This window comes from Neodiprion fabricii, chromosome 1, assembly GCF_021155785.1.
Source record: "Neodiprion fabricii isolate iyNeoFabr1 chromosome 1, iyNeoFabr1.1, whole genome shotgun sequence".
Lineage (NCBI taxonomy): Eukaryota > Metazoa > Arthropoda > Insecta > Hymenoptera > Diprionidae > Neodiprion > Neodiprion fabricii.
Genome location: NC_060239.1, coordinates 19,746,603 through 19,771,299, shown reverse-complemented (window position 1 = coordinate 19,771,299; position 24,697 = coordinate 19,746,603). Strand labels below are relative to the sequence as shown.

Genomic DNA, 24,697 nt, shown 5'->3' with positions numbered 1-24,697 from the left:
TTCTATGCGCTCCTTGTCTATTTCTGCCAGTCTTTCCTTACCTTTTCTATTTCCTCCCCTCCCCGCTTTTCTACTGCATCTAGTCTTTTACCCATGTCCCTTATTGCTTCCTTCATCTCCCTCCGTCTATTTCTTCCCTTTCTTGTCCCCCTGCATCCTCCTGCTTTCTCTTCCATAGTTCTGTCACCGTCATCACCGACTTAAACTGTGACTCCTTTCCCTGTCTAGCACTGCTACTTTACTCGGGCTACCTTTCTTTCTCTCCTCTTCCACGCTCCGCACCCTCTCGTTCTGGCCGCCCGCCTCACTCATGCTATTTCGCTTCGCCACTCCCTACCTTACCTGCCTGGCACTTATCTATCTCTAGTCTAACCTCTTTCCGACTCCCTAGATGTCGTCCCCTTTTCTTCTCTACTGCCGTTCCCCCTTGCCATCACATAGTTCTCGTTACCTAACCTCAAAACTTCCCATCTTTCCTTTACCTGCCCTTCCCTCTTTTTTCCCGCTCTCCTGTTCCCCCTTACGTCTCCGCCCGTCCTGATCTCCCCGTCAACATCCACACTCTATCTCTTTCCTTACTCGCCCTTGCTATCTCACTTACTTTCCTTCTACTACTCGCACTCTCTGCCACGCCTTTCACTCACATCCAATCGAAAACGGAAGTCAATTTAGATAATATTTTCGGCCTCAATCGTGTTCACCGCGAGGACTCCTTTTTTTCAAAGTTATTTTCAACCTTATTAAATAAATGTAAAAAAAAAAATAAAGGTTAAAATATTAATTTTCTATTGTTCATCGGTGCTTTGATTTGACACTAACAAGGGCCTCCTGTATTCGAGATTTGTTTTGGTTCGTGTGCTGTGCATTTGTAGAAGTTGGCCGGGTCCGGTCTAAATCGCTTAATACAGCAGTGTAATGAGTTACACTCACAGACAAGCCATGATTACACACTGTCTCAAACTGTGCCACTAGCGACGAATCCTTCAACTTCGGTAAAATTATGGTGGTTTGGATTGGATGAAATCTGCGATGCTTTCTTCAACCTCCTTCACTGACTTGAAGTGCGTATCCGAAAGGTGTTTTTGAAGGGACCGGAACAGGTAGTAGTCTGTACGAGCCATGTCTGGCGAATAAGCCGCGTGAAGGAGAACTTCCCAGCGCAATAAATTTATAGCGTCTTTGGTCGATCTTGCGGTGTGTGGCTTTACATTGTCATGCAACAAGAACACTTGCTAGCACTTCCTGCATACGGTCTTTTCACTCTAATTTCGTTACTCAAATGCTTGAGTTGCTCCTGATATCGCGCAGCAGTGACAGTTTCACCCGGTTTCAGCAACTCATAATAGAGAACACCTTTCATGTCCCACCAGATCCGCAGCAACACTTTCTTGCAGTGAATATTGGTTTTGACTGTGGATGTTGATGGTTGACCGGGCTGAACCCACGATTTTTTTCTTTTCGGGTTTTCATAAAGTACCCATTTCTCATCACCAGTTACAATCTTCTACAAAAAGTCTTTCCGTTGAAAGCGTGATAACAAAGATAGTGCGGTATCGTAGCGCCTCTCCTTATTCTTCGGACTGAGCACATACGGAACCCATCGTCCAGCCTTGTGAATTCTCCCTAGTTGACGCAAGCGATGGGAAATCACTTGTGAGTAACTCCGAGAGCGTGTGCAAGTTCTTTCTCCGTTTGAGTAGGATTTTCCTTCAGGAGCTGCTTCAGTTTCTCGTCCTCGAATTTTTTCGGCTAGCCAGGTCTTTCTTGGTCGGCAAGGTCAAAATCACCATTGCGAAATCTCTGTAACTACTTTTTATACGTTTTATGTATCACTGCACCTTCTCCTAAGGCTGAGCAAATCATTTCGGGCGCCTAGCTGCATTTTTTTTCAATTCGAACGCAAAAAGAATGCAGTGTCTCAAATGCTCGTTGTCGGATGCCATTGGTTTAACTACTGCTGTTTGAGGTCTAGTTCGCAGGGCCACCATCTTTCATAGTACGTTTCACAGCATACGGTTTGCTCTTTGAAACTACTTTAGGACAAGAAAAAAATTCAAATTCAAACTAGAGATACAAGATACCAAAGTAAAGGCACCGAATTAATTAATAAACCTGATATAAATGTATATGATTCATTTAGTGTACGTGGCTTTACCTAGTACTTTGTAGCATCAACGGTTAGTTTTGTTCGGATTTTTGACGCATGCAAATCGTAAGAATATTATGGCAAGTTATCCAAAAGGTACAAAATCGACCTCTGAATGAGCTCTGAAACCGCGTAAGCGTAAATTCCATGGAAATCGAATCACAAGCAGTAGCGCGCAAAATTATCTACGGCGAGCAGCGAAGATATAATTGCGAAACCACTTCATTGTTATAGAATCATTGAATTTTTCACAGTTTCTCAAGCAATTGCTATTATTATAATCTGCGCATCATGCAAACAAAAAATTAAATTTGAAAAAAGTGGGCATCGCGGCTTAGACTTCATAATTATATTATCATGTATGTGCGGTCGGCGTGAAATTAATTCAGGTTCGTTAATAAACGCCGGTCATGAAATAAATAGACGAATCGTGTTTGTTATGAGGCTACTTGGTGCTGGACGAGGTTGCATCAACGTATTTTGCGGACTCATCAATCTATGCCAAGGGTTAGCGAAATCGATGTACGATAACATAGTCCAGTACATTTACCCGGCATCGGAATCGATTTTCAATAACGTCACTGAGAAAGCTGTCAAAAAAGAGCGAGAAGAGAATGCAGAAAACGGGGAATGTTGAAAATCATTTGAAAGAGTCTGGCGATGCATCCTGCAAAAAACGTGGCTTCACTTCATCATACGATGTAACAACTCTCATTGGACACTACAGTGGTAAAGTAATCGCCCTTATCGTAAAAAGTGCATACTGCCACATCTGTACTCTAAACAAGAAATCACTAGACGATGACAAATTTGAAAAATGGTACGAAACTTACGCAGAATCATGCTCTTCAAATCACAAAGGTTTAGCTGGGAAGATGAAGGTGGATTCTATTACAGAAACGTTTTTAAGATCTGACAAAAAATTTGGCGTAAAATATACAAATTACATCGGCGACGGGGATTCAAAATCTTTTGCAGGCATTTTGATGATAAATAAAATCGTACGGTGATGATTGCCCTCTTACAAAAAATGAGTGAGACACGTACAAAAATGCATGGGTTCACGACTTTGAAATATAAAGAAAGAACGGAAGCTCAGTGGTAAGAAACGGTTGACAGCCGGTGTCATAAAGAACTGACGATTTATTATGGTTTGTCCATTAGAAGGAACGTGGATTCTGTCCAAAAGATGAAAGAAGCTATAATAGCAACGCTGGATCATTATTGTTAAACTGATTAATCTCCTCGGCACGATAATTATCCAGTTGGCAACGACAGTTGGTGTGAATGGCGCAAAGCTGAATCCATGAATCAATTAAAATATTTCGAGCATCCCGATCGATTGATTAATGAAGAAGTTGAGAAACACATTCGCCCAATTTATGAAGATCTCCCGAATGATAACCTTTTAATGCGATTCTTAGGCGGTTAGACTAAAAAATCCAACAAGTCATTCAACTCAATAATTTGGCTTATCACTCCAAAACACCTCAATTCGGGCCAAAAAGTCGTTGAAATTGTCATTGAACTAGATAGCTGTAGATAAGTTCAACGAAGGGTATTCAGCGATTGCGAGTGCCATGCAGTTACTTAATTTGAGTATAGGACAGCAGTGCACAATGTTTGCTGATATCGCTGACACGCAACGGATCGACAGAGAGTACAACCACCAACCATTTAGCAGTAAAAAGGCTCGGACAGCCAGTAAACTCGATTGAATGCATCAAAATGAGGCTTTTGAAGAAGTAAAAGGACTGTTATATGGAACAGGAATAGCTGATTAGCAGATTATCAGCGTAATTAACTAAAAATTCATCTTTTTTTCTAATTGAAAACTTTGAAATGCGTATTCTCCAGTTGTTATTTTCACGATTTTTCTAAATTCGCGTGCGTGACAGCTAAAAAACTAAACAACTTATTTCATTAAACTAAAGTTTTTTTTTGAACAGTATTAAATTCTCTTCTAAGCGAGCTAAAAAAGTTAGTAAAAAAGTGTATTTAAATAATTGTTATGGCTCTGTGACGTCGGCGTATTGCCACACGTCTCCCTGATCTCGTCACTCTCCCACGATCCTTGTAACCTTGTAAACTTGTCTCATTCCTGTCCTCCTATTTCCATTCTGGCTCACGCTACTCGCTTTTTGCCAACTCTGCTAATTCTATTCTCCACCATTCTGGATTTGCGCACCTTTCGTCTACTCCTGCTCTGTACCTCGGATTCAGTCCTATTCCAACGTTCGTATAATCAACTTCAACTCTAACTTCCAAGTTGAACCTCAGATCCAGTCTAAATAATCATTTTACCTATTCCTGATCCAAATCACCTAGTTACACAATTACACATTACTCAGTTCTAATGAAGCCTTTATAAAACCAAAAGGTACCGGTTACCGGTTGTCGAATCAAACCTCCTCAAACCCGTAACAGTGCCTTAAAGTTTAATTTTTTTTTAAACTGCCAAGATTTTTAATTTCGGATTTTTTTCTGCCTTTTTTTAGTTCACCGAGAAGAAAATTACATAACAATTTAATCCTCTTTGGTTTTTTGTTTCAGTCAAAAATTAAGAGGTGTTTACTTAGAAAAAATTTTTTGTATTGGTTAAATACATATAAAATCATACTTCTAAATTCAATAACTTCATTTCTCTCTTCCTTCTCTAAAATTAAATCACAAAAAAACGCTGTTTTAGAACATTATAATTTAGGAAACCCCCTTAAATTGAGCGGTAATCCGAAAATGGGTTGCACTTACTATTTTGCAGAGGTGGCTCATAGGCCGCCCGCCCTGGTGGTCCCTAACGATTCTCAGTACTACGAAGATCGGAGGGGTGATTTTAGCGAGAGAAAGAGAGACACTCGACAAAAACAAGCCGGTTAAGAAAATAAAATAAAATAATATATTCTCTTAAGAAGCGAGAAGGAAAAAAAAACATACATACCTATCCGAAACTCGCTCTCTGCGATTCAAAACCAAAATAACAGAAAATTATCGTAACTTCACTATTTCTTAATCTACCGAGCTTTTAGCTCGCTCACCAAAACTACACTTGACATTCGAAATTCTCAAAATCTCAACTAGCATATTTATAAATATAATCGTACTCTTTCTTAATGTACCGAGTTATTTAGCTCGCAAACTAAAACTAGACTTAACTCAAAATTCTCAAAAACAAAGAAGCGATAAAAGAAGAAAGAAGAGCAACAATCGCTACGAACCCGAAACCTTAACTAATTACTCGTTGGCATGCCGACCAGGCTACCGAACAGACTGTATTCTTAACAATTACCCGACTTGTAGCATCGGCAGAGCCGTAAAATGACTTAAAACTAACTAAACAACCTAGACTAAGCTTAACATTATCCTAAACTTAACCTCCGATGAAATAAACATCATTTGAAACTTTAACTCAACTGAACATAAAATGAATTAAATGTAACCTTAATTTCAACTTAAATTCAACTAAAACGAAACCTGAACAGTATAACTCGTCACGATACAAACTTAATCGTTAATCAAAAAATAACCAAAACTCGCAACGCAATCACCAACTAAATCGACGCAACTAAAACTCAAATCTTAATAGTAACTGTATCGTAAATCAGAACGTCGAACTCAACTAAACGCAATTGCAACACATCAAGACTCAAAACTTTCTCAAAAATATGAAATAAATCGTTCGCTAATCCAAACACTCTATTTTGGCAAACCGCGACCTATACGAGAGCCGAGACTGAAAAACATGATACCGCGACTCGGCCCTGTTCAACGGAATTTAGGCTGTACGTAAATTATAACAGACGAAACAAACTCAATTTGGAACCCTGAGTCTACGCAACATTCTTAACAAAATGTAGTTTACTCTACGCAATAACGCGAGACTCAAACTACGGCCATCAAGCAAAAGAATCAGCAAATGAATTTCGAGTACTTGTGGACAACGCAAATATGTTTAATATCCAAAATGTCTATCCGTGATTCGGTAAGCCTTGACTTCATTACTTTCGAAATTCGATTGCAAATAGAGTGTTCAAATGATATTCTTGACGATTTTGTACGAGTAGAATAGTATGAGGATTCTGCGTACAGATTCCGATACCAACATTTTACAGACCTTACGTTCTTACATACAGACAAACAGTTCGTATTTCTGCAAAGATTTCTCGGGAGGCTTGCATCGATCGGTGAGCGATACCGAATTCTCAGAATTTAGAAAGAAAAAACAGTTCGAATATCTGTCGGCAAATAAATTTCGGGGGGGGGGGGGGGGGGAGGGCTGCATCAATCAGCATGATAACTTGATGTTGGGAGGTGAGTGTTGATCGGTATCCGAGAACAAGTTCTAAGAAACAGCTTACCGGAACGTATGCATGGTGGGAGACATAGAGCTATAAAAGTCGCAAATGCATGTCAGAAAATCATTTTTGTATTGATCCTATCATGATGAGAAGAACCTTAAAAAGAGCAGAACTCCGAGAACGAATTTACGAGTTTGTGAAAGATATTGAAGAGTTTAAAAATGTTCTTGTTGAGTATGTGTGTATACATTTGTATTTTGAATGAGAGATAGAGAGATGGCGCGCTATGTGTCATTACTAGTGAACTGGATCTATGTATTCTTCTCCGAATTTCTGGAGACGGCGGTTACCTCGATAGTAGTATAATGTTAGTCGTTAGAGCATTAACGTGGCAGTTGTACCAATAGTCTTAATCATACATAATAAATACTTTATATTGTTTCATACATTAAAGAACTGACTAACAAGGAAACGTTTTCAGGTGTCCCCCTTCGATTTCGATGAAACTCTAGTATGTTATAGGGGGTCAAAATCGATGACATACGTATTTTTTTTTATCGGCCCAAACTCATTTTAAAGGGGTGAAACACCCCTCCAAAGTTGACCACCTCCCAAGATGATTTTTCTGTTTTGCATACAAGGAGGGGATTTTGATAACTAATAATGATAGTAATAAATACCTTGTCAAAAGTGATGAAAAACACACTTCGAATATTCTCAAGAACTCTTTATTTCAGGGGTTAACTTGTATATACAAAGTTCATTTTTTACATTAGAAACAAGATGTTCGTCAGAGCTCAATGAATCCAACAGCACTGTGAAGAGCATGCAAGAATACAGAATACGTGCTTCCGATTTTTTCCCAAAAACTGAATTGTAATCGACTTTTTTCCCAATGTTACGGATTATGTCTAGTATTTAGCCATGAATCATTGAATAACATTGTTTGAGGCTCGCATTCATTCTGGCATCGCTCTCTTATCATTTTACTGTTTTATCATTTTTTTTCAAGAAACGTAAATATTTTTCATTTGAAGCTGACTATCAACTACTCGAAAATTCGATGTGTGTCATATGTAAACAAGTCATATCTCTACTTGAATTAATTCTATGGCACAGATATTTCAGGGGTAAGTGCTGGGAAAAAGATAAACAAAAAACAAGTAGTGATTATTAGCCATTTTGCATTGAAAAAATGAATAAAGAATTTTTTTTTTGTTACTTTGATTCATACACTAAATACACCTGTAAACAGTTTTGTAAATAAATTACGTGTTTATATAATACAAAATTGTTGAATATGCACATGATTCTACTTCCTCTATGGTGGCCACACCCTTTAAACAAAAACAAGTTCCAAGTTTATCTATAAATCGCTTTATGGATGATAGTCGGTACAATAATGATATTCATCAAAAAAATGCTGTAGGCAAAGCGAGTTTTTACACCAAGAACCTTCGATTTCACAATTCGGATGAGATGACTGTCCAAATGCAAAATCGACGGGGTTGTCAAATTCATCAGGTTTCTTTGCAATGAACCCGCTTTTATGCCACGCATAACGAAACAAATTATGATATCGCGGAGATGACAGTTGGTTGTGAACTGAAGACTGTAATTTTATTATATTATTCCTTAAATGTAAATTTAAATCATAATCAAGAAGAACTACGGTGTCTGAAAAATGACGAATATAATTTCTCCATATACGGAAGCCGAAAACATCGAGAGGTTGAATTTTTCCAGTGGTTCCTTTCGGTATCAATAAAGTCGTCAACTTTTTGTCTGGGGGTGTTGTCTCTTGCACAACTCTAGAACAATGCCCACTCCAAGAATCAATTAGAAGTAGACTCTCCGGTCCCACTTTTGGGATAAACACTTCTTCTAACCACATCTTGAAATGCTCTGTAATGAATCATTGTAATTAATACCGTTTGAATGTATGCAGCGCGAAACAAGAATTATTATACCTGAAGTAAGTTTTCCTGATTTGGAAGCTGTGATGAAAACATTTGGCGGTCTGAATAAATGTTGTTCAACTATAGGTCCGAACGTTCCGGTTGGTTCTTTTAAAACAATAAATAAAGGAGATAATAATTTTCCGTCCGCTGAAATTGTAGGCTGTATAGTATAACTGTGCGTTGTTGAAGTTACTGATTGTACTATGCACGACACTTGTTTAGTTCCTTCTTCTTTTAACGTTCGTCCAGAATGAATCTCTATTTGGAAACCACTTTGATCAGAATCATATATATTTTGTAATCCATATTCGGAAATATAAGGTTCAACTCTTTTCAAAAATTCTTCAGCACTCTTGTGTAAATATTCACTATTTTCCACTGATATTCGCGTGACGAATTTATTGATTTTTCTGCTAGTAATGTGATGGATCTTTTTAAAGTGAAGTAACCACGTTGGTGATGTTTTAAATCGAAAATCCTTATGACTGATAAGTCCTTGGGCCTGTAAAGCCCATCTTCGCAGATCCGTATCATGAACAATCAAGCCTGCGTCAATGGCATTTTTCATATTCTGCAATGTATACTCTGATATGCGAGCCAATTTTTCCATGTATGTCCCTCCCTGGTTGATTTGGTGTGCCCAACGACGCAATTGTCATACTGATTTGACTTTTTTGTATCTATGACGAACCGTATCAATTGAGCGATTTTTTTTCGTCTTTGCACTTCGCCAATATTCAACAGCTCTTCTTTTATAATCGAAACTTAAAGGTTCGTCATCTTCGGAACAGCTATTTTCAGGTCCTTCGGAAGGCACCTGAAAATCTGCATCTTCCACTGCGAACGTTTCAAGATTTTTGTAGGGCTCTTCAAAGTCAAGAGAATTTTCCTCAATCATTTCCACACTATTATATTCTGTCATGCTTTGTAATAAAATGTTTTCGAAGTTCGATACTATTGCGCGTTCATCATTTGTTAACGGGGACTCGGGTATATTCATTACTTCAAATGCTGCCCACAGAAGTTTAATAACGTTTATTGGATTTACTTTCATTGTAAACGTGAGAAGAAATTCAATAACTGCTCGAAATTCTGTTATTAACGTATTAACAAGCACTGAACGGTCTCACGACTTTTCATATTGAAAATATCCGAAAGATACGCGTAATCGTTAAAAAAAAATATCTGTGCCATAGAATTAATTCAAGTAGAGATATGACTTGTTTACATATGACACACATCGAATTTTCGAGTAGTTGATAGTCAGCTTCAAATGAAAAATATTTACGTTTCTTGAAAAAAAATGATAAAACAGTAAAATGATAAGAGAGCGATGCCAGAATGAATGCGAGCCTCAAACAATGTTATTCAATGATTCATGGCTAAATACTAGACATAATCCGTAACATTGGGAAAAAAGTCGATTACAATTCAGTTTTTGGGAAAAAATCGGAAGCACGTATTCTGTATTCTTGCATGCTCTTCACAGTGCTGTTGGATTCATTGAGCTCTGACGAACATCTTGTTTCTAATGTAAAAAATGAACTTTGTATATACAAGTTAACCCCTACAATAAAGAGTTCTTGAGAATATTCGAAGTGTGTTTTTCATCACTTTTGACAAGGTATTTATTACTATCATTATTAGTTATCAAAATCCCCTCCTTGTATGCAAAACAGAAAAATCATCTTGGGAGGTGGTCAACTTTGGAGGGGTGTTCCACCCCTTTAAAATGAGTTTGGGCCGATAAAAAAAAATACGTATGTCATCGATTTTGACCCCCTATAACATACCAGAGTTTCATCGAAATCGGAGGGGGACACCTGAAAACGTTTTCTTGTCAGGCCGAAACGTAAACAATTTTTTGGTGGTCGTTACTGAACTTCATTTCTAAGGAAACTATTTACTTCAATAAAAAATTATACTGATAATATAACCATAGCACCATCCTAATAAGCGAACACGTTCGTACATTTTGAGGTGACGTCTACGAACTTATTTTTTACATGCAGCGTACATGGTGATGAAAGAATTTGAAGGGAAAATGAACCTACTCTTCGAAACAGAATACTCGACACTCACAAAAATGTCACCAAACGTCGTTAAAAATTCCCTGTCGTGAAGCTCCCGGTATAAGTGAATCGTGTTGAGCTTGTCGTCGTCATCGTCGCCATCGTCGTTCTTGTTGTTGTCGTTGTTTTCATGCTTATTTCGAGTGCAAGGATCGACGTGACGGGCGCACTACACGATACCTCAACCTTATCAGCCCTTCACTCTGTTGCTCACGTGACATTGCCGGTGAGGTGGGGAAATAAATGCGATGGAATCAACTGAAGCCACCGCTGCACCGCGGAATGACAGAATAAAGAAACACGGAGCGCAAGTAGCATCTCGTATTTCGCGCTTGAACTTATATAGTTGGATAAATGAAGGTTCGCAGTGGCGTTTCACGGCCAAGTCATGTTCTCCGGTCACTTACAAAAATATGACAAAATATGACATTACTTTAAAAATGTAACCAAACCTCTAAAAAATGACCGTCTTGTAGCCCTGCATCACAGGTAGTTTTTCGACCAAGTCGATTACGTTGGTAATGGAGTCAGCTCTCAATGCCACTGCTGGCTGCCGAAAAACAGGCTCAATCTTCGTCAAAATAACAGAATCGAACAATACAAAATTCAAATCACTGGTCTGACGGATTGCACCGTTCGTGTTGTGCTATGTTTCTAGAAAACTACATGTTAGCCCCGAACTTCCTTAGTGGTACTTACAGCAAATTGAACCTTACTTTTATTTACAACAGGGTTAGAATCGAAGTAGCAGAAATTTTAGAAAAGAGAATTTTCATCGATTATGTTGAAAAACCAAGTACAAATGGATTCGATATGAAATACTAAGCACCAATAAAAATATGAAGAAAATAATTCAAAATACTTCTGACGAAATTGTTTAGATACGGTAAATTTGAAGTCAACAGATATCAAAGGAAAATAATGCGGGATTGAAGTCGAAAATTTCATCCCTGATAGTTTGATAACCATCTATACCAGATCAAGAAAAAACTTACTGTAAAGTTCAATTACACTAGGTTATACACTAACTAAAGATCTGAAATATAATGCTCCATATTTTGAAATACTACCGTACCGTACTATGCTAATCCTTTTATCTTTGTGTTTCATTTGTTCAACGTGCTTTCACTTGAATTACTCAAAAAAAAAAAACATTCAATCGTAAGTACCTGTTTGTTAGAACACTAGTGTCAGAACTGCGATGTTACGTGAGTTAATTTCAAGTGAAGTTGCATGTAAAAATATGCTAAGATCATTTTCATTGAAAGTTGTACGAGCTGAACGACGATTCCAGAAAACAACTTGAATTACCTTTCGTAGCACAAGAGTGAAAATAACGGTTAAAAGAGTTCTCCGAGTGAACAAAGTTAAAGCACGTCAAATGAACCGAAAGCAAAGATTAAATCATGATATCTCTTTAAATTCTAAGGGCGGACTGTTCATACAATATTATTGGTTAACTCAGTAACGGTATTAGGAAAGACATTTGACGAGGCAGCTGATTTGAATTAGTCTCGTCTGTAAATCAAGGATGTGCAAAGGGTGTGAACACAACTTATCATTAGTTACACTACTATATGCACAATGTGACAATTACATACACCAAATAAGCATAAAGTAGCGAGCCAAAATAACGTAGTATATACAAACTAGAAACATTTTTAAATAATGTTTACGCTCTCATATAATTACGATTCAAGCTTAAAATTAAATAGACGACTGAATCCAAAATCTAGATTGACTGTGAAATTTAATACTCAAAATATGTCTCTAAAAATTCCGTTTTCGAACAAGTAGTATATATGTACATTAAAATCAACAAATATTCCTTCACTGTTAGTTTGACACGTAAAGGTTGTATTATTTCAGTTTGTTGCGATATCGGAGTATCATTTGATTCATTCAACAGATTCAGATTTAATTCATGCTTAAAAAATTAGACAGTTTTTTACCATCTTACCAAAGGAATACTTGGTAGAAGGTACGTTCAAGACGGCAAGGATGAAAAAATTACAATACCTTTGATAAAGTAGCCATTGCGACCAGCGTATAATTCTTCAGCGAATGTGTCGGGAGTTGGTTCAATAGAAGGGGTTCCAATGTACAAACTTCGCCCCTTGAACCGCTAAAGAGACATTTGCTGTCGCAGCCTCTAACTCCCATAACGCGAGTAAAATTTAATTCAAATACAGAACCCCCACTGTCACTGCACAAAGCCAGTTTTGGTGAGTCTGTGAACTAAATGAAAAAACACAATTAAGATGTGAAATAATTCCGTTACTAAAAATGCATGATTTCATATCTGCGAGGGCATGTTTCAAAAAAGTGCACTTGCACATTAAGAATCAACAATATAGTAATATGTTCTATGTCAATCAAAGATCAGCGCATTCAATCATTTGACGATGTGTAAAATAATCAAATAATCAAGTTGTACAATCACTGAAAGCAGTGATGCAACTTGAACTGCTAGGGGTGTTAAATGACATGAGTACAAAAAAGATAAGAGTAGATTCTTACCAGTTGATATGTAAGTTTAGAGACTCATACTTTAAGAAAAGAATTTTGGATGATACCCTTTCTTAATATTGATTTCTATTACATGATATTCAAGAGAGACAACTTATAATTAGACAGCCCAAATGTTAAAAATTATCGGAAATATATTTTCTACTCATTTAGTGAAGTAAAAGTTTTCATGTGATATCTGCGATCAATTTGTTGAGCTTTCACGCTTTGTAATTATAAGTTTTATTATAACTGAGTGATATCCTTGATTATAAATATACGCTAACTTGCGATCATTTTCAAGTTCAAACATTAGCGACATATACTAGTGCTGTACAATTTAGCCGGCTTAGTCGGTGAAGACAGTTAACTAGGTTAATTAGCTGATAGTTAGCTGGCTAAAACAATTATCCGGCCGAAATGGTTAGTCGGTTAACCAGCATGGCCGACCAAAATTGGGTAATCATCTAATTTCAATCGGCTAAACTTGAAAATATACAAAATCAATAAGCCAACGAATTTTTTTCAAATTCTTTCAGATTCGAAATTGCAACTGGAATAAATTTTATTATATTCACTTTACGGAATTATTGTCATCCAATTGTCCAAGATAATAATCAGCCGAGCTAAGAATAAAACTATTAACATTCGTATTACAGTGATACTTGTTTGGCTTAACTTTCCAAACTCACTTACTAAAGCTCGGACCCTAAGTCCTGTACGGGATAAGGGTTATGGGTTCAGCGCAAACTAAGCGCGACTCCAGGTGGCGGATAGGTGAACGGCCAGGAAAGACCCCGCGCACTCAGGCCCGGGACCGGGATGCCGGTTGGCAACCGGTCCTTGGGATGGGAGCGGGCGACGACCTGGTTAATCGGGGCTATACGGGACCTGGCTGGCGTAAAAACTGGGTCAGGGAAACTAAGGCCCCAGTCGTGGAGCAACTCCCCAAGCCAAGGTGGGAGCTATCGTGCCGAGGGCTGGATGGCAATGGGGTACGGAGTCACAAAAAATGCTTTGGGGTACTGGGCGTCACCCCATTGTACTTAGCCTTACACCCACATAGCAAGCTCTGTGGGGGCGGACCGTCGCTTCCTGCATACTTGTGAGACTTTTATGGATTCGGGACTAGAGAACTTAGATTTAAGGGAAGAGCTGGACAAGGTGGCCTTCATGGAGACCAGCTCGACGGCGACCATGCTACAAGTCGAGATCAAAGAAGCGGTGCGACCAGGGCGTCCTCTACGTCTCGCGCTCCGACGAGAAGGCGCTGTTCGGACGGTCACGGTCTCGACGTCTTGGGCGGGGGCTTCCTTCCAAATTTTATAAAGGGAACAACTGTCCAGACCTAAGAGGACGATGATCCTCATTTCTGGTCTACCATTGGAAACGGAGGTCATCATGAGGAGGCTGAAACGCCAAAACGCCGGACGCCAAATCCAGGGAAGTTCTCAGGTGAGAGAGGGGGAGGGGCACCTGGCCTACTTCGGCTTGGGGCGTATCTCCTTCAAGGACAGACACCCTAGCACAGAGAAAGGACCCGAGGCCTTTTTGCAGGTCAGCGGGGTCGAGGTGGCGTCGTGGGAGGGAGCAGCAGTGCCGGTAATGGCAACGGGGCCCCTCTGTCACTGCCCCGACGGAAGACGTAACACCCTCGGGCTCAGGGATCCAGGGCACGAGATCTGCGGTCCAGAGCACGAGGGGTGCTATTGGAAGAAGAGGCTATGCTGTGCGGCCCAGGGGTTGTCCCCCAAGGGCCCATGAGCTCAGCAAAGCCGAGCGAAAAAGCATATAGGTAGGTTCGCACAGAACACTGCTAAGTGCAACCCCCGCGCCAGCGGTACGACGTGGAGACAAGGGGAGACTATTCATAGCCGCAGCCTAGAGGTGGAGCAGACATATTAGTCATACAAGAACCACATATTATGGAAGTATTTGTTGCAGGACTAGACCAAGAGAACGGTGTGCTAGTGTGCGTGGAAAGCGCGGCTGAACCTAGTCCCAGGGCGGCGGTTTTCCTAAACACCAGGCATCACACACCAAGACTCAGCCAGTTGTGTAACAGAGACTTGGCCGCAAGATCGATCAAACTGAGATAGACAAAGGGCAGGACTATCTGGACTATATCTAGTCGTCTGTTCGATCTACCTCTCTTACAATTCTGTGGAACCACCACCGACGATGGAACTCAGAGAGCTGATTAGGTAGTGCACCGAAAAAGACTACCCTGGTGATTGACTGTGATGCAAATTCGGACCACATTGTATAGTGCAGCTCCGACACCAATAAGAGGTGTACAGCTCTGCTGGACTACCTATCAGCAGTGGAGCTCGAAATATTGAATAAAGGCTCACAACCGACCTTCATTACCTCCCACCGGTAGAAAGTGATGGACATGACACTCTGCAGCTCTAGGTTGTTGAACCTAATCAACGACTGGCGGGTGCACCAAGAAAACACACTCTTAGACGACAGGCGCATCGCGTTTTCCCTCGCAGCAGATGCTGAGGTGGAACCGACAAGGATGTGCCGGAATCTCAAGCCCACAGACTGCCTTTCCTACAGGAAGAGCTTGAATGGAGGCTCCAGGGATATTGCTGTCGTTTGCGCAGTACAAGCATGGTGGAGGGCACGTAACACACTTAGGATCCTCCATAATCCAGGGCTTTGAGGCAGCGTGCCTTACGAAGCCCAAGGTAAGCATGTCTAAGGTTCCCTGGTGCAGTAGAGAGCTGGACAAACTCAGATCCAACTCCCGGAAACTAATAAACAGAGCCCTTAAGACAAAAAAGGCTCCGGACTGAGCAGCCTATAAGGCTACCCAAAAGGGGTACAAGAAAATGATCACAAGATCGAAGGCGGAGGCTTGGAGAAGCTTCTGCAGTGAGACTGAGGCCCTAACACTACTGGCCAAGCGCCGCAGAGTTTTCTCGTCAGGCCCGCATATTAGAATGGATGACCTCACACTGCCGGACGATGGCATAGCGGAAAACCAGTCAGACATACTGAACCACTTGCTGGAGGTTCACTTCCTAGGCTCTAGGCCCGTAGCTCAGGAAACGCCTTCACAGGTCAGCCCAACCGGACGTGGATCAATGGACTGAAAATCGGCAGGGGAAACAGTTACTGTGGCGGGCACCCGCCACCGGCAAGCCGGCGAAAAACCATTAAAATATTTCCGTTTCTCCATGTGTATCTTTTTCCGTAGTTCTTTACAACTAACCTTCGAGTGTCCAGGCCTCGCCTCGCTAGCCGAGGGCTAAGGGTTTGACCGCGCCGGAAATTTCCCTACATGTGGCATTTATGGCGCGACGCGACCCTTGGCCTCGACTCGGGGGCGAGCCTGCACTTTTTCTTCATCTCTACCCCAGTCTTCGCCACGCTCTTGGCACATACGTATCTATCAACTCGTTTCGCTTATTTTCCCTGCCTCCGCATTTTCTACTACGCCATCCGAACTGTGTAACCCGATTTTTCTGGCAATAAACAACCTGTAAACCATATTCTCTGGCGTCATACAGTAACTAACCTCCCGACAGCACCAGGGTTACGATGGCCAAGATCAGATGAGCTATCGACACCTTCAACAGGTTTAAAAGCCCGCGGGTAGATGGGATGTTACCAGCCCTCCTTCAAGGGGGTGGGGAGGCCCTGGTTACCAGGCTGAACACTATCTTCAGAGCGTGCCTAGCGCTAGGTACATACCCATGAGCTAGAGAGAAGTAAGAATAATTTTCATCCCGAGAACGGGCAACCGCTGCTACGACCGCGCCAATTCATGGAGACTGATTAGCCTGATGTCATTTCTGCTCGAAAACGCTGGACCGAGTAGTGGACAGATTCACTGGTGCACATCTCGGTCGCTGGGGATTAATTTTAGCAAAACCGAGATGGTACTGTTTACTAGGAAACATAACCTCATGATGGAACATATCGAGATTTTCGGGTCGAGACTGACCTCTCTATTGAGATATGCTACCTGGAAGTCACCCTGGATAACAAAGTCATGTGGAAGGCCCACATCGATCACTAGGCACAGAAGACCACGGCCACATACTGGACCTGCAGAAGGATGGTGGGCCAAGCCTGGGGACTACACCACGAATGGTTCGATGGATATTGACGGCCATCATACTACCTCAGATCACCTATGCTCTCTCTATCTATGCAATGGGCAAGGCCATACTCTGCAAGCTATACGACTGCATCTACAAAATGGCAATCCTAGTCATCACGGGGGCTGTTAGGACCACCCCCATAACTGCCATGGGGGATCTCTCGGATCTGGTACCCCCACACCAGTGGACGAGGAGGCCTGGAGTGCGGCGCAACGACTGGGGCATCTGGGACGTTAGATGCACACCGGTGCAGGAAACGCAGTAGTACTTCACCGAGGAGGGGCACCACAGTCCATCCTAGCCATGAGCGGGGACCGCTGCTCGGCGGATTCCAACTTCGCCAGCCCTTCAGGGTAATGCACCCTCACAGAGAGACCTGGATGAACAACCCAAACGAACTACACTCTCCAAAAGCACTGGTGCAGGGGATCCAGGGTGAGCATTTCGCTCAACCTGGGATCGACGGTCAGTTGATCAGTAGAGTCCCAGTGCCCGAGATGTGGGGAAGAGGAGGCGACTCCCTTCCACCTGATTGCACGGTGTGGCAGAATGGGCCCACGTAAACAAGCCCTTAAAGTCAGCTACACCGGCAGGAAGAAAATCGAGGAAATAGGGTTGGCAGGCTGCTTCAGTTCACTAAGCTGGCTGGCCTCACGTCGTTTCCTGCACTCCAGAGTGCCCTAATGGGCCCGGGCACAGTGATCCAGCAGGACTGACAATGAGCATCCAGTCACCCTCGCTTAGCAAAAGCAACACCACTTACCTAGTTCCGCATATTTCCGAATAATTTAATACGTATTATTTCCCAACTGTAGCTAGTATATTCGACGGCAGTATGGAAGAACGTGACATCTCGAATTGTGAAAGAAGAACGTGGCATCTCGACCGAGGTCAAATTTTTCATTAATGCGGCACTGGAATTTTGGGTGCATGAATTATACGAAGCATTTTTTTCCAATAAATTCAATAATTGTTTCAATGATTTTCTGATTTATGTAGCCTTCATATTGAGGAACCAGAAACTTTCACATAAAATCAAACAAACAAATATTCTTCAATTCTCATATGTTAATTACATTGAATTTTTCAATTTATAAAATGAAGACAAAAATTATATACATTCTGGGATTGGAATGATACTCACACAGAAACCTACATCGGGCCTACAGAACGCTCAGAAGCTTACACATAAAATCGAACTCATTATGAAAAGTAAATAAATGAGAAAATGATTAATAAAATGATTAAACATACTTACATGTTTTTTCGGTACGGTTCAACCGCTTGAGAATGTGAGTGGCGCGCACCGCAGACGCACCGCGACACGCGCTCACAGAAAAATTAACGATGCTCTTAAACAATAACAGCTAAAAATCACCACAAAACTTTTTCATAGCATTGTGAAAATGTTGGTATGATTTTTTTTTTTTTTTATCGCGACATTGTTTCTATTTGATATTAAGAATTGTGATTGTTCTTGAAAGACGCGGGATACATGCAAGTTTATCGTGTACAAGTTTCAGGAAGAAATATGAATACTTAAAAAAGTTATGACGAGTTGAAGTGAAAAAAGCATTAAACTTTTGTTTCCTCGAGAATGGCTTCTTCTTGAAATATTTTATCAACTATAAAAATTATCAATATAGTTTATTTGGTAAAAGATGCGGAATGAAATTCTCTACCGAGCCTATTTTTTCAAATTGAGTTTTGCGCAAGTTGAAAAAATATTCTGCTGGACAATACTTATTCTGCGAAATTTCGTTTCGTCCCCTTTTCGTTTCGGCGCCCTCAATTATTGAATCTATTGGAAAAAATGCTTCATGTAATTCATACACCCGAAATTCCAGTGCTTTATCATTGAAAAATTTGAATTCGGTCTAAATGTCACGAGGTTCTGGCACAATTTGAGACGTCACGTTCTTCCATACTGCCGTCGATATTATTCAGTGATATTAAAATTGGATTCACTGGAAAACTTTTGTAATTCTAAGTGACAAACGTCTATTTATGCGGTATTATAGTTGCAAGTTCGAATCCAAGAGGTGAAAAATTAATTTTCTTGTTGATCTTCAGCATTTCTAGATTTGACCGGTCAAAACTAACTGATTAGCTATTATTAATCGGCTTATCCGGTTCACTGGTTGACTATGTTCGCCGGCTAATTACTTTAGCCAGCTAACTTTCAGCTAATTAATCAAGTTGATTGTCTTGGCCGGTTAAGCCAACTAAATCTCACAGCACTAGTATGTACTTACTATACCATGAATAAACCAAAGCAGAGTACAAATTCATGTGAAGACACGTACTGATTTTTCAAATCACTTTTCAAATACACATCTGAATGATTTAAAGTGTAGGTAAGAGTTTTACGATGACGGAAAGCATTATTGTATCTTTGATTGCATATCAAATTTTATTAACACTTCATGTATACATTGAAATTAAGGTTGTGGAAAAATCACAACGATAATTTTTTTTTTTTTTTCAAGTCGAATAATTTCTACTTTTTCTTTATATTTTCGACAGAAAACTAATGTTATTCTTATTTCATCACTACTAAAACAAATCCAGTGTTATTTTCAATATTGTGTTTTAAATTTAACTTTGGGTATGTTTTTCGAAACATCAAACAGTATTCTTCAGAAAATGCGAAATGAAAACTTCGAAAATGGTATAAAAAATTTTGTTTTGCGTGCAACTTATTAATCTTCACCAAGCAAAAGATAAACTTACTTTCACATGTAACACTGCAGTCCCAGGAGGATGTACGTCAGTGAGTGTCCTTAAAACTTTACCACTAGAGCTTTCTAGCATTAGTATGTGTCCTCTTGCAAAGCCTGCTAATAGTCTCGAACCATCGTGATTGAAGCATAAAGCTGAAACGGAGCCTTGGTGCCTAGCTTCTTGGTCGCACCAACGTAAGGTTTGATTAGAATCAAAGCCCAGAATCAAACCGTGACTGGTGCCTATGACTAACATGTTACCACCAGCAGCCATGGCGCTTGCTAAACCAGCATTTATCCTTTCCTGTAAATCAAAAAAAAAATGGAGCACACATTCAGTTAATCTAGAAGTCATACATAGAATGTTAAATCTGCCTGGTGAGGAACGTGTACAGTACTTGGCTTTATTTTTTCAAACGCTCAATTTTCTGTCAAACTACAGAATATAAGTACCTGGCGGATCACTTGCGATTCATATTTTTCCCATATATTCGTATTCTTTTTGTACACCTTATACAATATTGATGTGATTACATCATACGCTCATAAACTGCGAAGATAAACTGTTACTGTTTTAGGTAAAATACGCATTTATTTCGAAACTCTGATGGTGTCAAATATTTGGAAAAGGTTTTATAACGAACTTGTAATTGAAATCAAAACAATGACATAGCACATTTAATGCCAAAGATAGGTTGGAAGTATCAATCATATATCTACATACAGGGCGACCAGTAACATATGTCAAATCGCAATTATGAATCACTTTTTAGATAACTAATGACGAACAGGATTTTTTTCTTCGGTATGAAGGTCAGTGATGCGAAACAAAATTTTGTTGCTCACGTTTCGGCCCTAGTAGGGGCCCTCTTTAGAATGAATTATTGAATTGAGAATCTATTCAGTAGATAAATAAAAGCTAAAAAATGTATAAAAAGAAAAACTATAATCATAGTATACCGAATTTGTATGAGTCTTGACCTATCTTTACCTTGGCTAGGCAGTGTTGATGTATACACAGAATTTTAAATTTTATTTAAATTATTTATATTCAAGTTTAATAAGAAGTCATTAAGGTCAATAGCCATTTTAGGAAAGTAAGGCAATCTGCCTCTCCTAGCTACTCATGCGTACAAATTGTGTCCACTAGTTATACATTGTTAATAGAGTAAATTTAGAATCTAGTTATATTTCACATAGCACGTCAGTCGGTACAGTAAGTAAAACGTTACCATCCGATTACATACATATATCCAGAGTGAGGCGAAGGTATGGAAACCTATAATAATCTCGCGGAGTTCGGTAAAAAAAATTACCAAGGTTAAATCTGAACTAATATTTAACAAGGGATTCAATGCTGACCTTTGATTTGACTATGATCCTCATCTTCAAGAACATTCTGAGGTCAACTTTGATTTATCAAATGGGAACCCCCATTTTTAATGCCAGCACCGTAAGGAGTGAAAGATTTTACGTTCTAATAGATGTTAAGGTCTAAGGTCAACATGATCTCTACGGGTCACATAAAGGTTAAAAGTATGCTTGGTACCAATAACGCGGATAATTTTTAGGATCCGCATCTCACACAAGTCCCTTTACATAAAAATTGTTAGGTTTGGTCAGAATGATCGGATTAGCTTTTGAAAGTTGATCTTGAAGTCAAATTTCAAGGTTCACTATTTTTTAATGAAAGTTTTGATTTTCATCACCAGCACTCTTCTTCTGGCGCGATGCAGCAACAACGACGTGGACGTAGAATTCTGTTCCCTTTGAGTGTTTTTTGGGGTGAGTTTCTTTTGCCTCTCACTTTTGGGGTGCTTTTCGGAATGAGTTTCCCTTGCCTCTGACTTTTGGGTGCATTTGACAATAGGATTGGTTACTGCCAAGAAATTAATGGAGAACAATTCGAGCATCTAATATGAATCGATTCTTCTATTGCGACGCTCTACAAAAGCATCCGAAAGTGAGAAGCAAGGAAAACACACTCGAAAAAACTCCCCAAAGGGAGCAGAATACTTTTACGTCCACGTTATTGTTGTTGCGTCGCGCCAGAAGAAGAATGCTGGTATTGAAAATCAAAACTTTCATTATTTTTTTTTTTCACCGGACCCAGTGAAATTTTTATGGGTTTCCATACTTTTGCCTTACCCCTGATCGGGAGAAATCTTGTGGTGTTTAGGTTTGGGTGAATTTCTCGTGCAACCTGTCTCGATCTGGAATTTTGTCTTGAGTCGTGCCAGCTATCACTATGCGTGATTAAATTAATTTTGTTTTACACAACACTTCAATTTAAAATACACATTTATTAACAATAAGATGTTCTTGAAATAGATTTTCGAGATACGGTTTTTACAGAGTTGTTATTCACTTGGTTTTTTTGACGGTGTCTGAGATAAGGAAGAAATTTTTGGAAGTGTTTACCGTTTCTAAGTATTTAGCTCAAGGATTTTGTACCTGACGTGCTTTTGAGGTAATTCTGATAATTTCTTGCCTCAAGATTAGCAACAATTTCGAAATTCAAAAAGAAGCTATTTTGTTCCAAGACTCAAAATTGGTCAACATGTCATAGATCCTATTGATTATTATTTGTTATAATTGAAATCTTTGTTCAGTATTGTTATTGCTGAAATAAACGTACTCGCTGCACTATACTTTGTGAAATACGTTTAATAATTAATTTTTAGAGAAAAGAAACGTGTTGGTTGATTCGTGTCGAGATCGGACACGTTGTATTTTTTAATTTTTTTCATCACATATATCTATACAGAGTGGGGCATTCAAAGTGACCAAGGCGATTTTCTCGAAAACCAAGCAAAATCTCAAAAAAAGTTTCAGACGAGAGCTGTAGGGGTTTGAAGGGGACGGAACATAGCGCGTTCGAATTTTTATTAAGTGGATGCGCCAAGGAGATACGAAGGTCAGCTTCGGTTTCTCAAACGGGGTGGTATGTTTTTTATTTTGAAAATGAAAAGAGTATTCAATTTCGAGTATAAACGTATAAGTACACCAGATTCTTAAAATTGACACTCGAAAGGATATTTTAAAAATAAGAAAAAGATGTCCGTTCTCCACTTGACGCGGAGTAAATTCACAATTTTATCAAAGCAAATATTCGAAATGATGGCCATTAACTTCAGTACACTTCGATTCCTTTTTTTTGTTGTGACACTTCCGGTTTCTGAAAACAACAGTATGACTCGATCAAAAGTTCTGCGGGATGGTTGACTTCTTTCAGAATATCGTTCTCCGTGTAAATTACAAACTGCACTAGCGTTTTTATGCGTTTCGCCATAAATGTAAATCATATCGATCTTCTCGGCAACCGTATACCCATCCATTTTTCTAAAATAATAATCACGATAATAGGAATTCTGAATGTTACTACTAAGGAGATTTGTACGTGATGTGAATACTCTCAATAACGATCATTAAATAACATTCGCCTACAACTTTGTGTTTTGACTGATAACTCTTGGTTCGATTTTCGAAGGAAGCATTAAGCATCTAATGCCTGAAAAAATTGTTTACATCACACAAACCTTAGAGACATTGTTTTTCTCGCGTAAAGTAGAAAGTTGAAATCGAACCAAGAGTTATCAGTCAAAACACAAAGTTGTAGACGAATGTTATTCGTCGATGTTGTTTGTCGTTGTATCTTGTTCTTGTTTTTGAAATATCCTATTGAGTGTTAATTTTAGGAAACTGGTGTACTTATACTCTTATACTTGAAATTGAATACTGTTTTTATTTTCAAAATAAAAAATACACCGTCCCCTTCAAAACCCTACAGCTCTCGTCTGAGACCTTGTTTGAGATTTTGCTTAGTTTTCGAGAAACTTGCCCTGGTCACTTTAAATGCCCCACCCTGTATAAGCGCATGCGCGCATCCTTAGAGTAAGTGCGAATTTACCTAGTTCGATATTCTAAATCTATATCAACGCGCCATCTGTACTTCAAACTTAGATTTAACAATTTTAACTCAACAGATAACATTTACTTTTTGTTTCAACACTTTCCATTGTTGATTAACTTTAAATCTACATTACAACGAAAACATTAATCAACTCAGTAAATTTGTCATTGTTCTTTCATATGAGTCCCATTTTTACACACAAAAATTTTAAATGTGTCCTTGGTAGTGACTTCATCATAATGTCTGCTGTGTTGCTCTATAGAGATTTGTTGAACTCAAAGTTTTCCTTCGCATACCTTCTCACAAATGAAAAAATGCTTGATTGAGATGTGCTTGGTTCTACGATGAAATTCCGAATTTTGTGCTAGTCTCACCGCTGCAGAATTGTCAACTTGGATTACTGGAACTTGTTTAAGTCCGACAATTCCTTGAAAAAGTCTGTTCAACCAAATTGCTTCTTTTGCTGCCTCATTTGCTGTGATGATCTCCGCTTCAGTTGTGGAGGTTGCCACTACTGCTTGTCTTTGGCTCAGCCAGGAAATTGCCATTCCGGCATACTAGACTACAACTCCAGAAGTTAAGCGCGCTGACTTCAGACAGCCTGCAAAGTCTGCGTCGCTGTACAGTTCCAGAATTCCTTTTTCTGTCTTTCTGCTGTAAACTATTACCAGGTCCAAGGTTCCTACTGTGTACCGAAAGACTCTCCTGACTCGGACTACATCTTCAAGTGATCTTGATATAAATCCCACGCTGTACGCCAAGTCTGGTCTCGTACCAAACATCAAGTACATCAAGGCCCCTTCTGCTTGTCGGTATGAGAATTTTTGAGATTTGTCATCATCGTTACCTACTTTCAAAATCTCAGGACTTTTTAACATTAGAGTTGACACTGGTTTGTAATCTGAGAAATTCAAACGTTCTAAAACTTTTCGTGCGTGATTTTTCTCTTTGATTTTGATAA

The 24,697-nt window shown here is 39.5% G+C and overlaps 1 protein-coding gene across 1 annotated transcript in view; it reads right to left on the bottom strand.

Annotated features, from left to right (window-relative positions):
• LOC124185645 (vacuolar protein sorting-associated protein 8 homolog) overlaps positions 1–24,697 on the bottom strand; it is a 155,952-nt gene that overhangs the window by 120,784 nt on the left and 10,471 nt on the right. Inside the window, exons 3-4 of the mRNA XM_046576603.1 lie at positions 19,834–20,127; positions 12,494–12,712 (exon numbers count right to left, since the gene is read on the bottom strand). Of these exons, the coding sequence (XP_046432559.1) occupies positions 12,494–12,712; positions 19,834–20,127 (513 nt within the window). The remainder of the gene's footprint in view (positions 1–12,493; positions 12,713–19,833; positions 20,128–24,697) is intronic.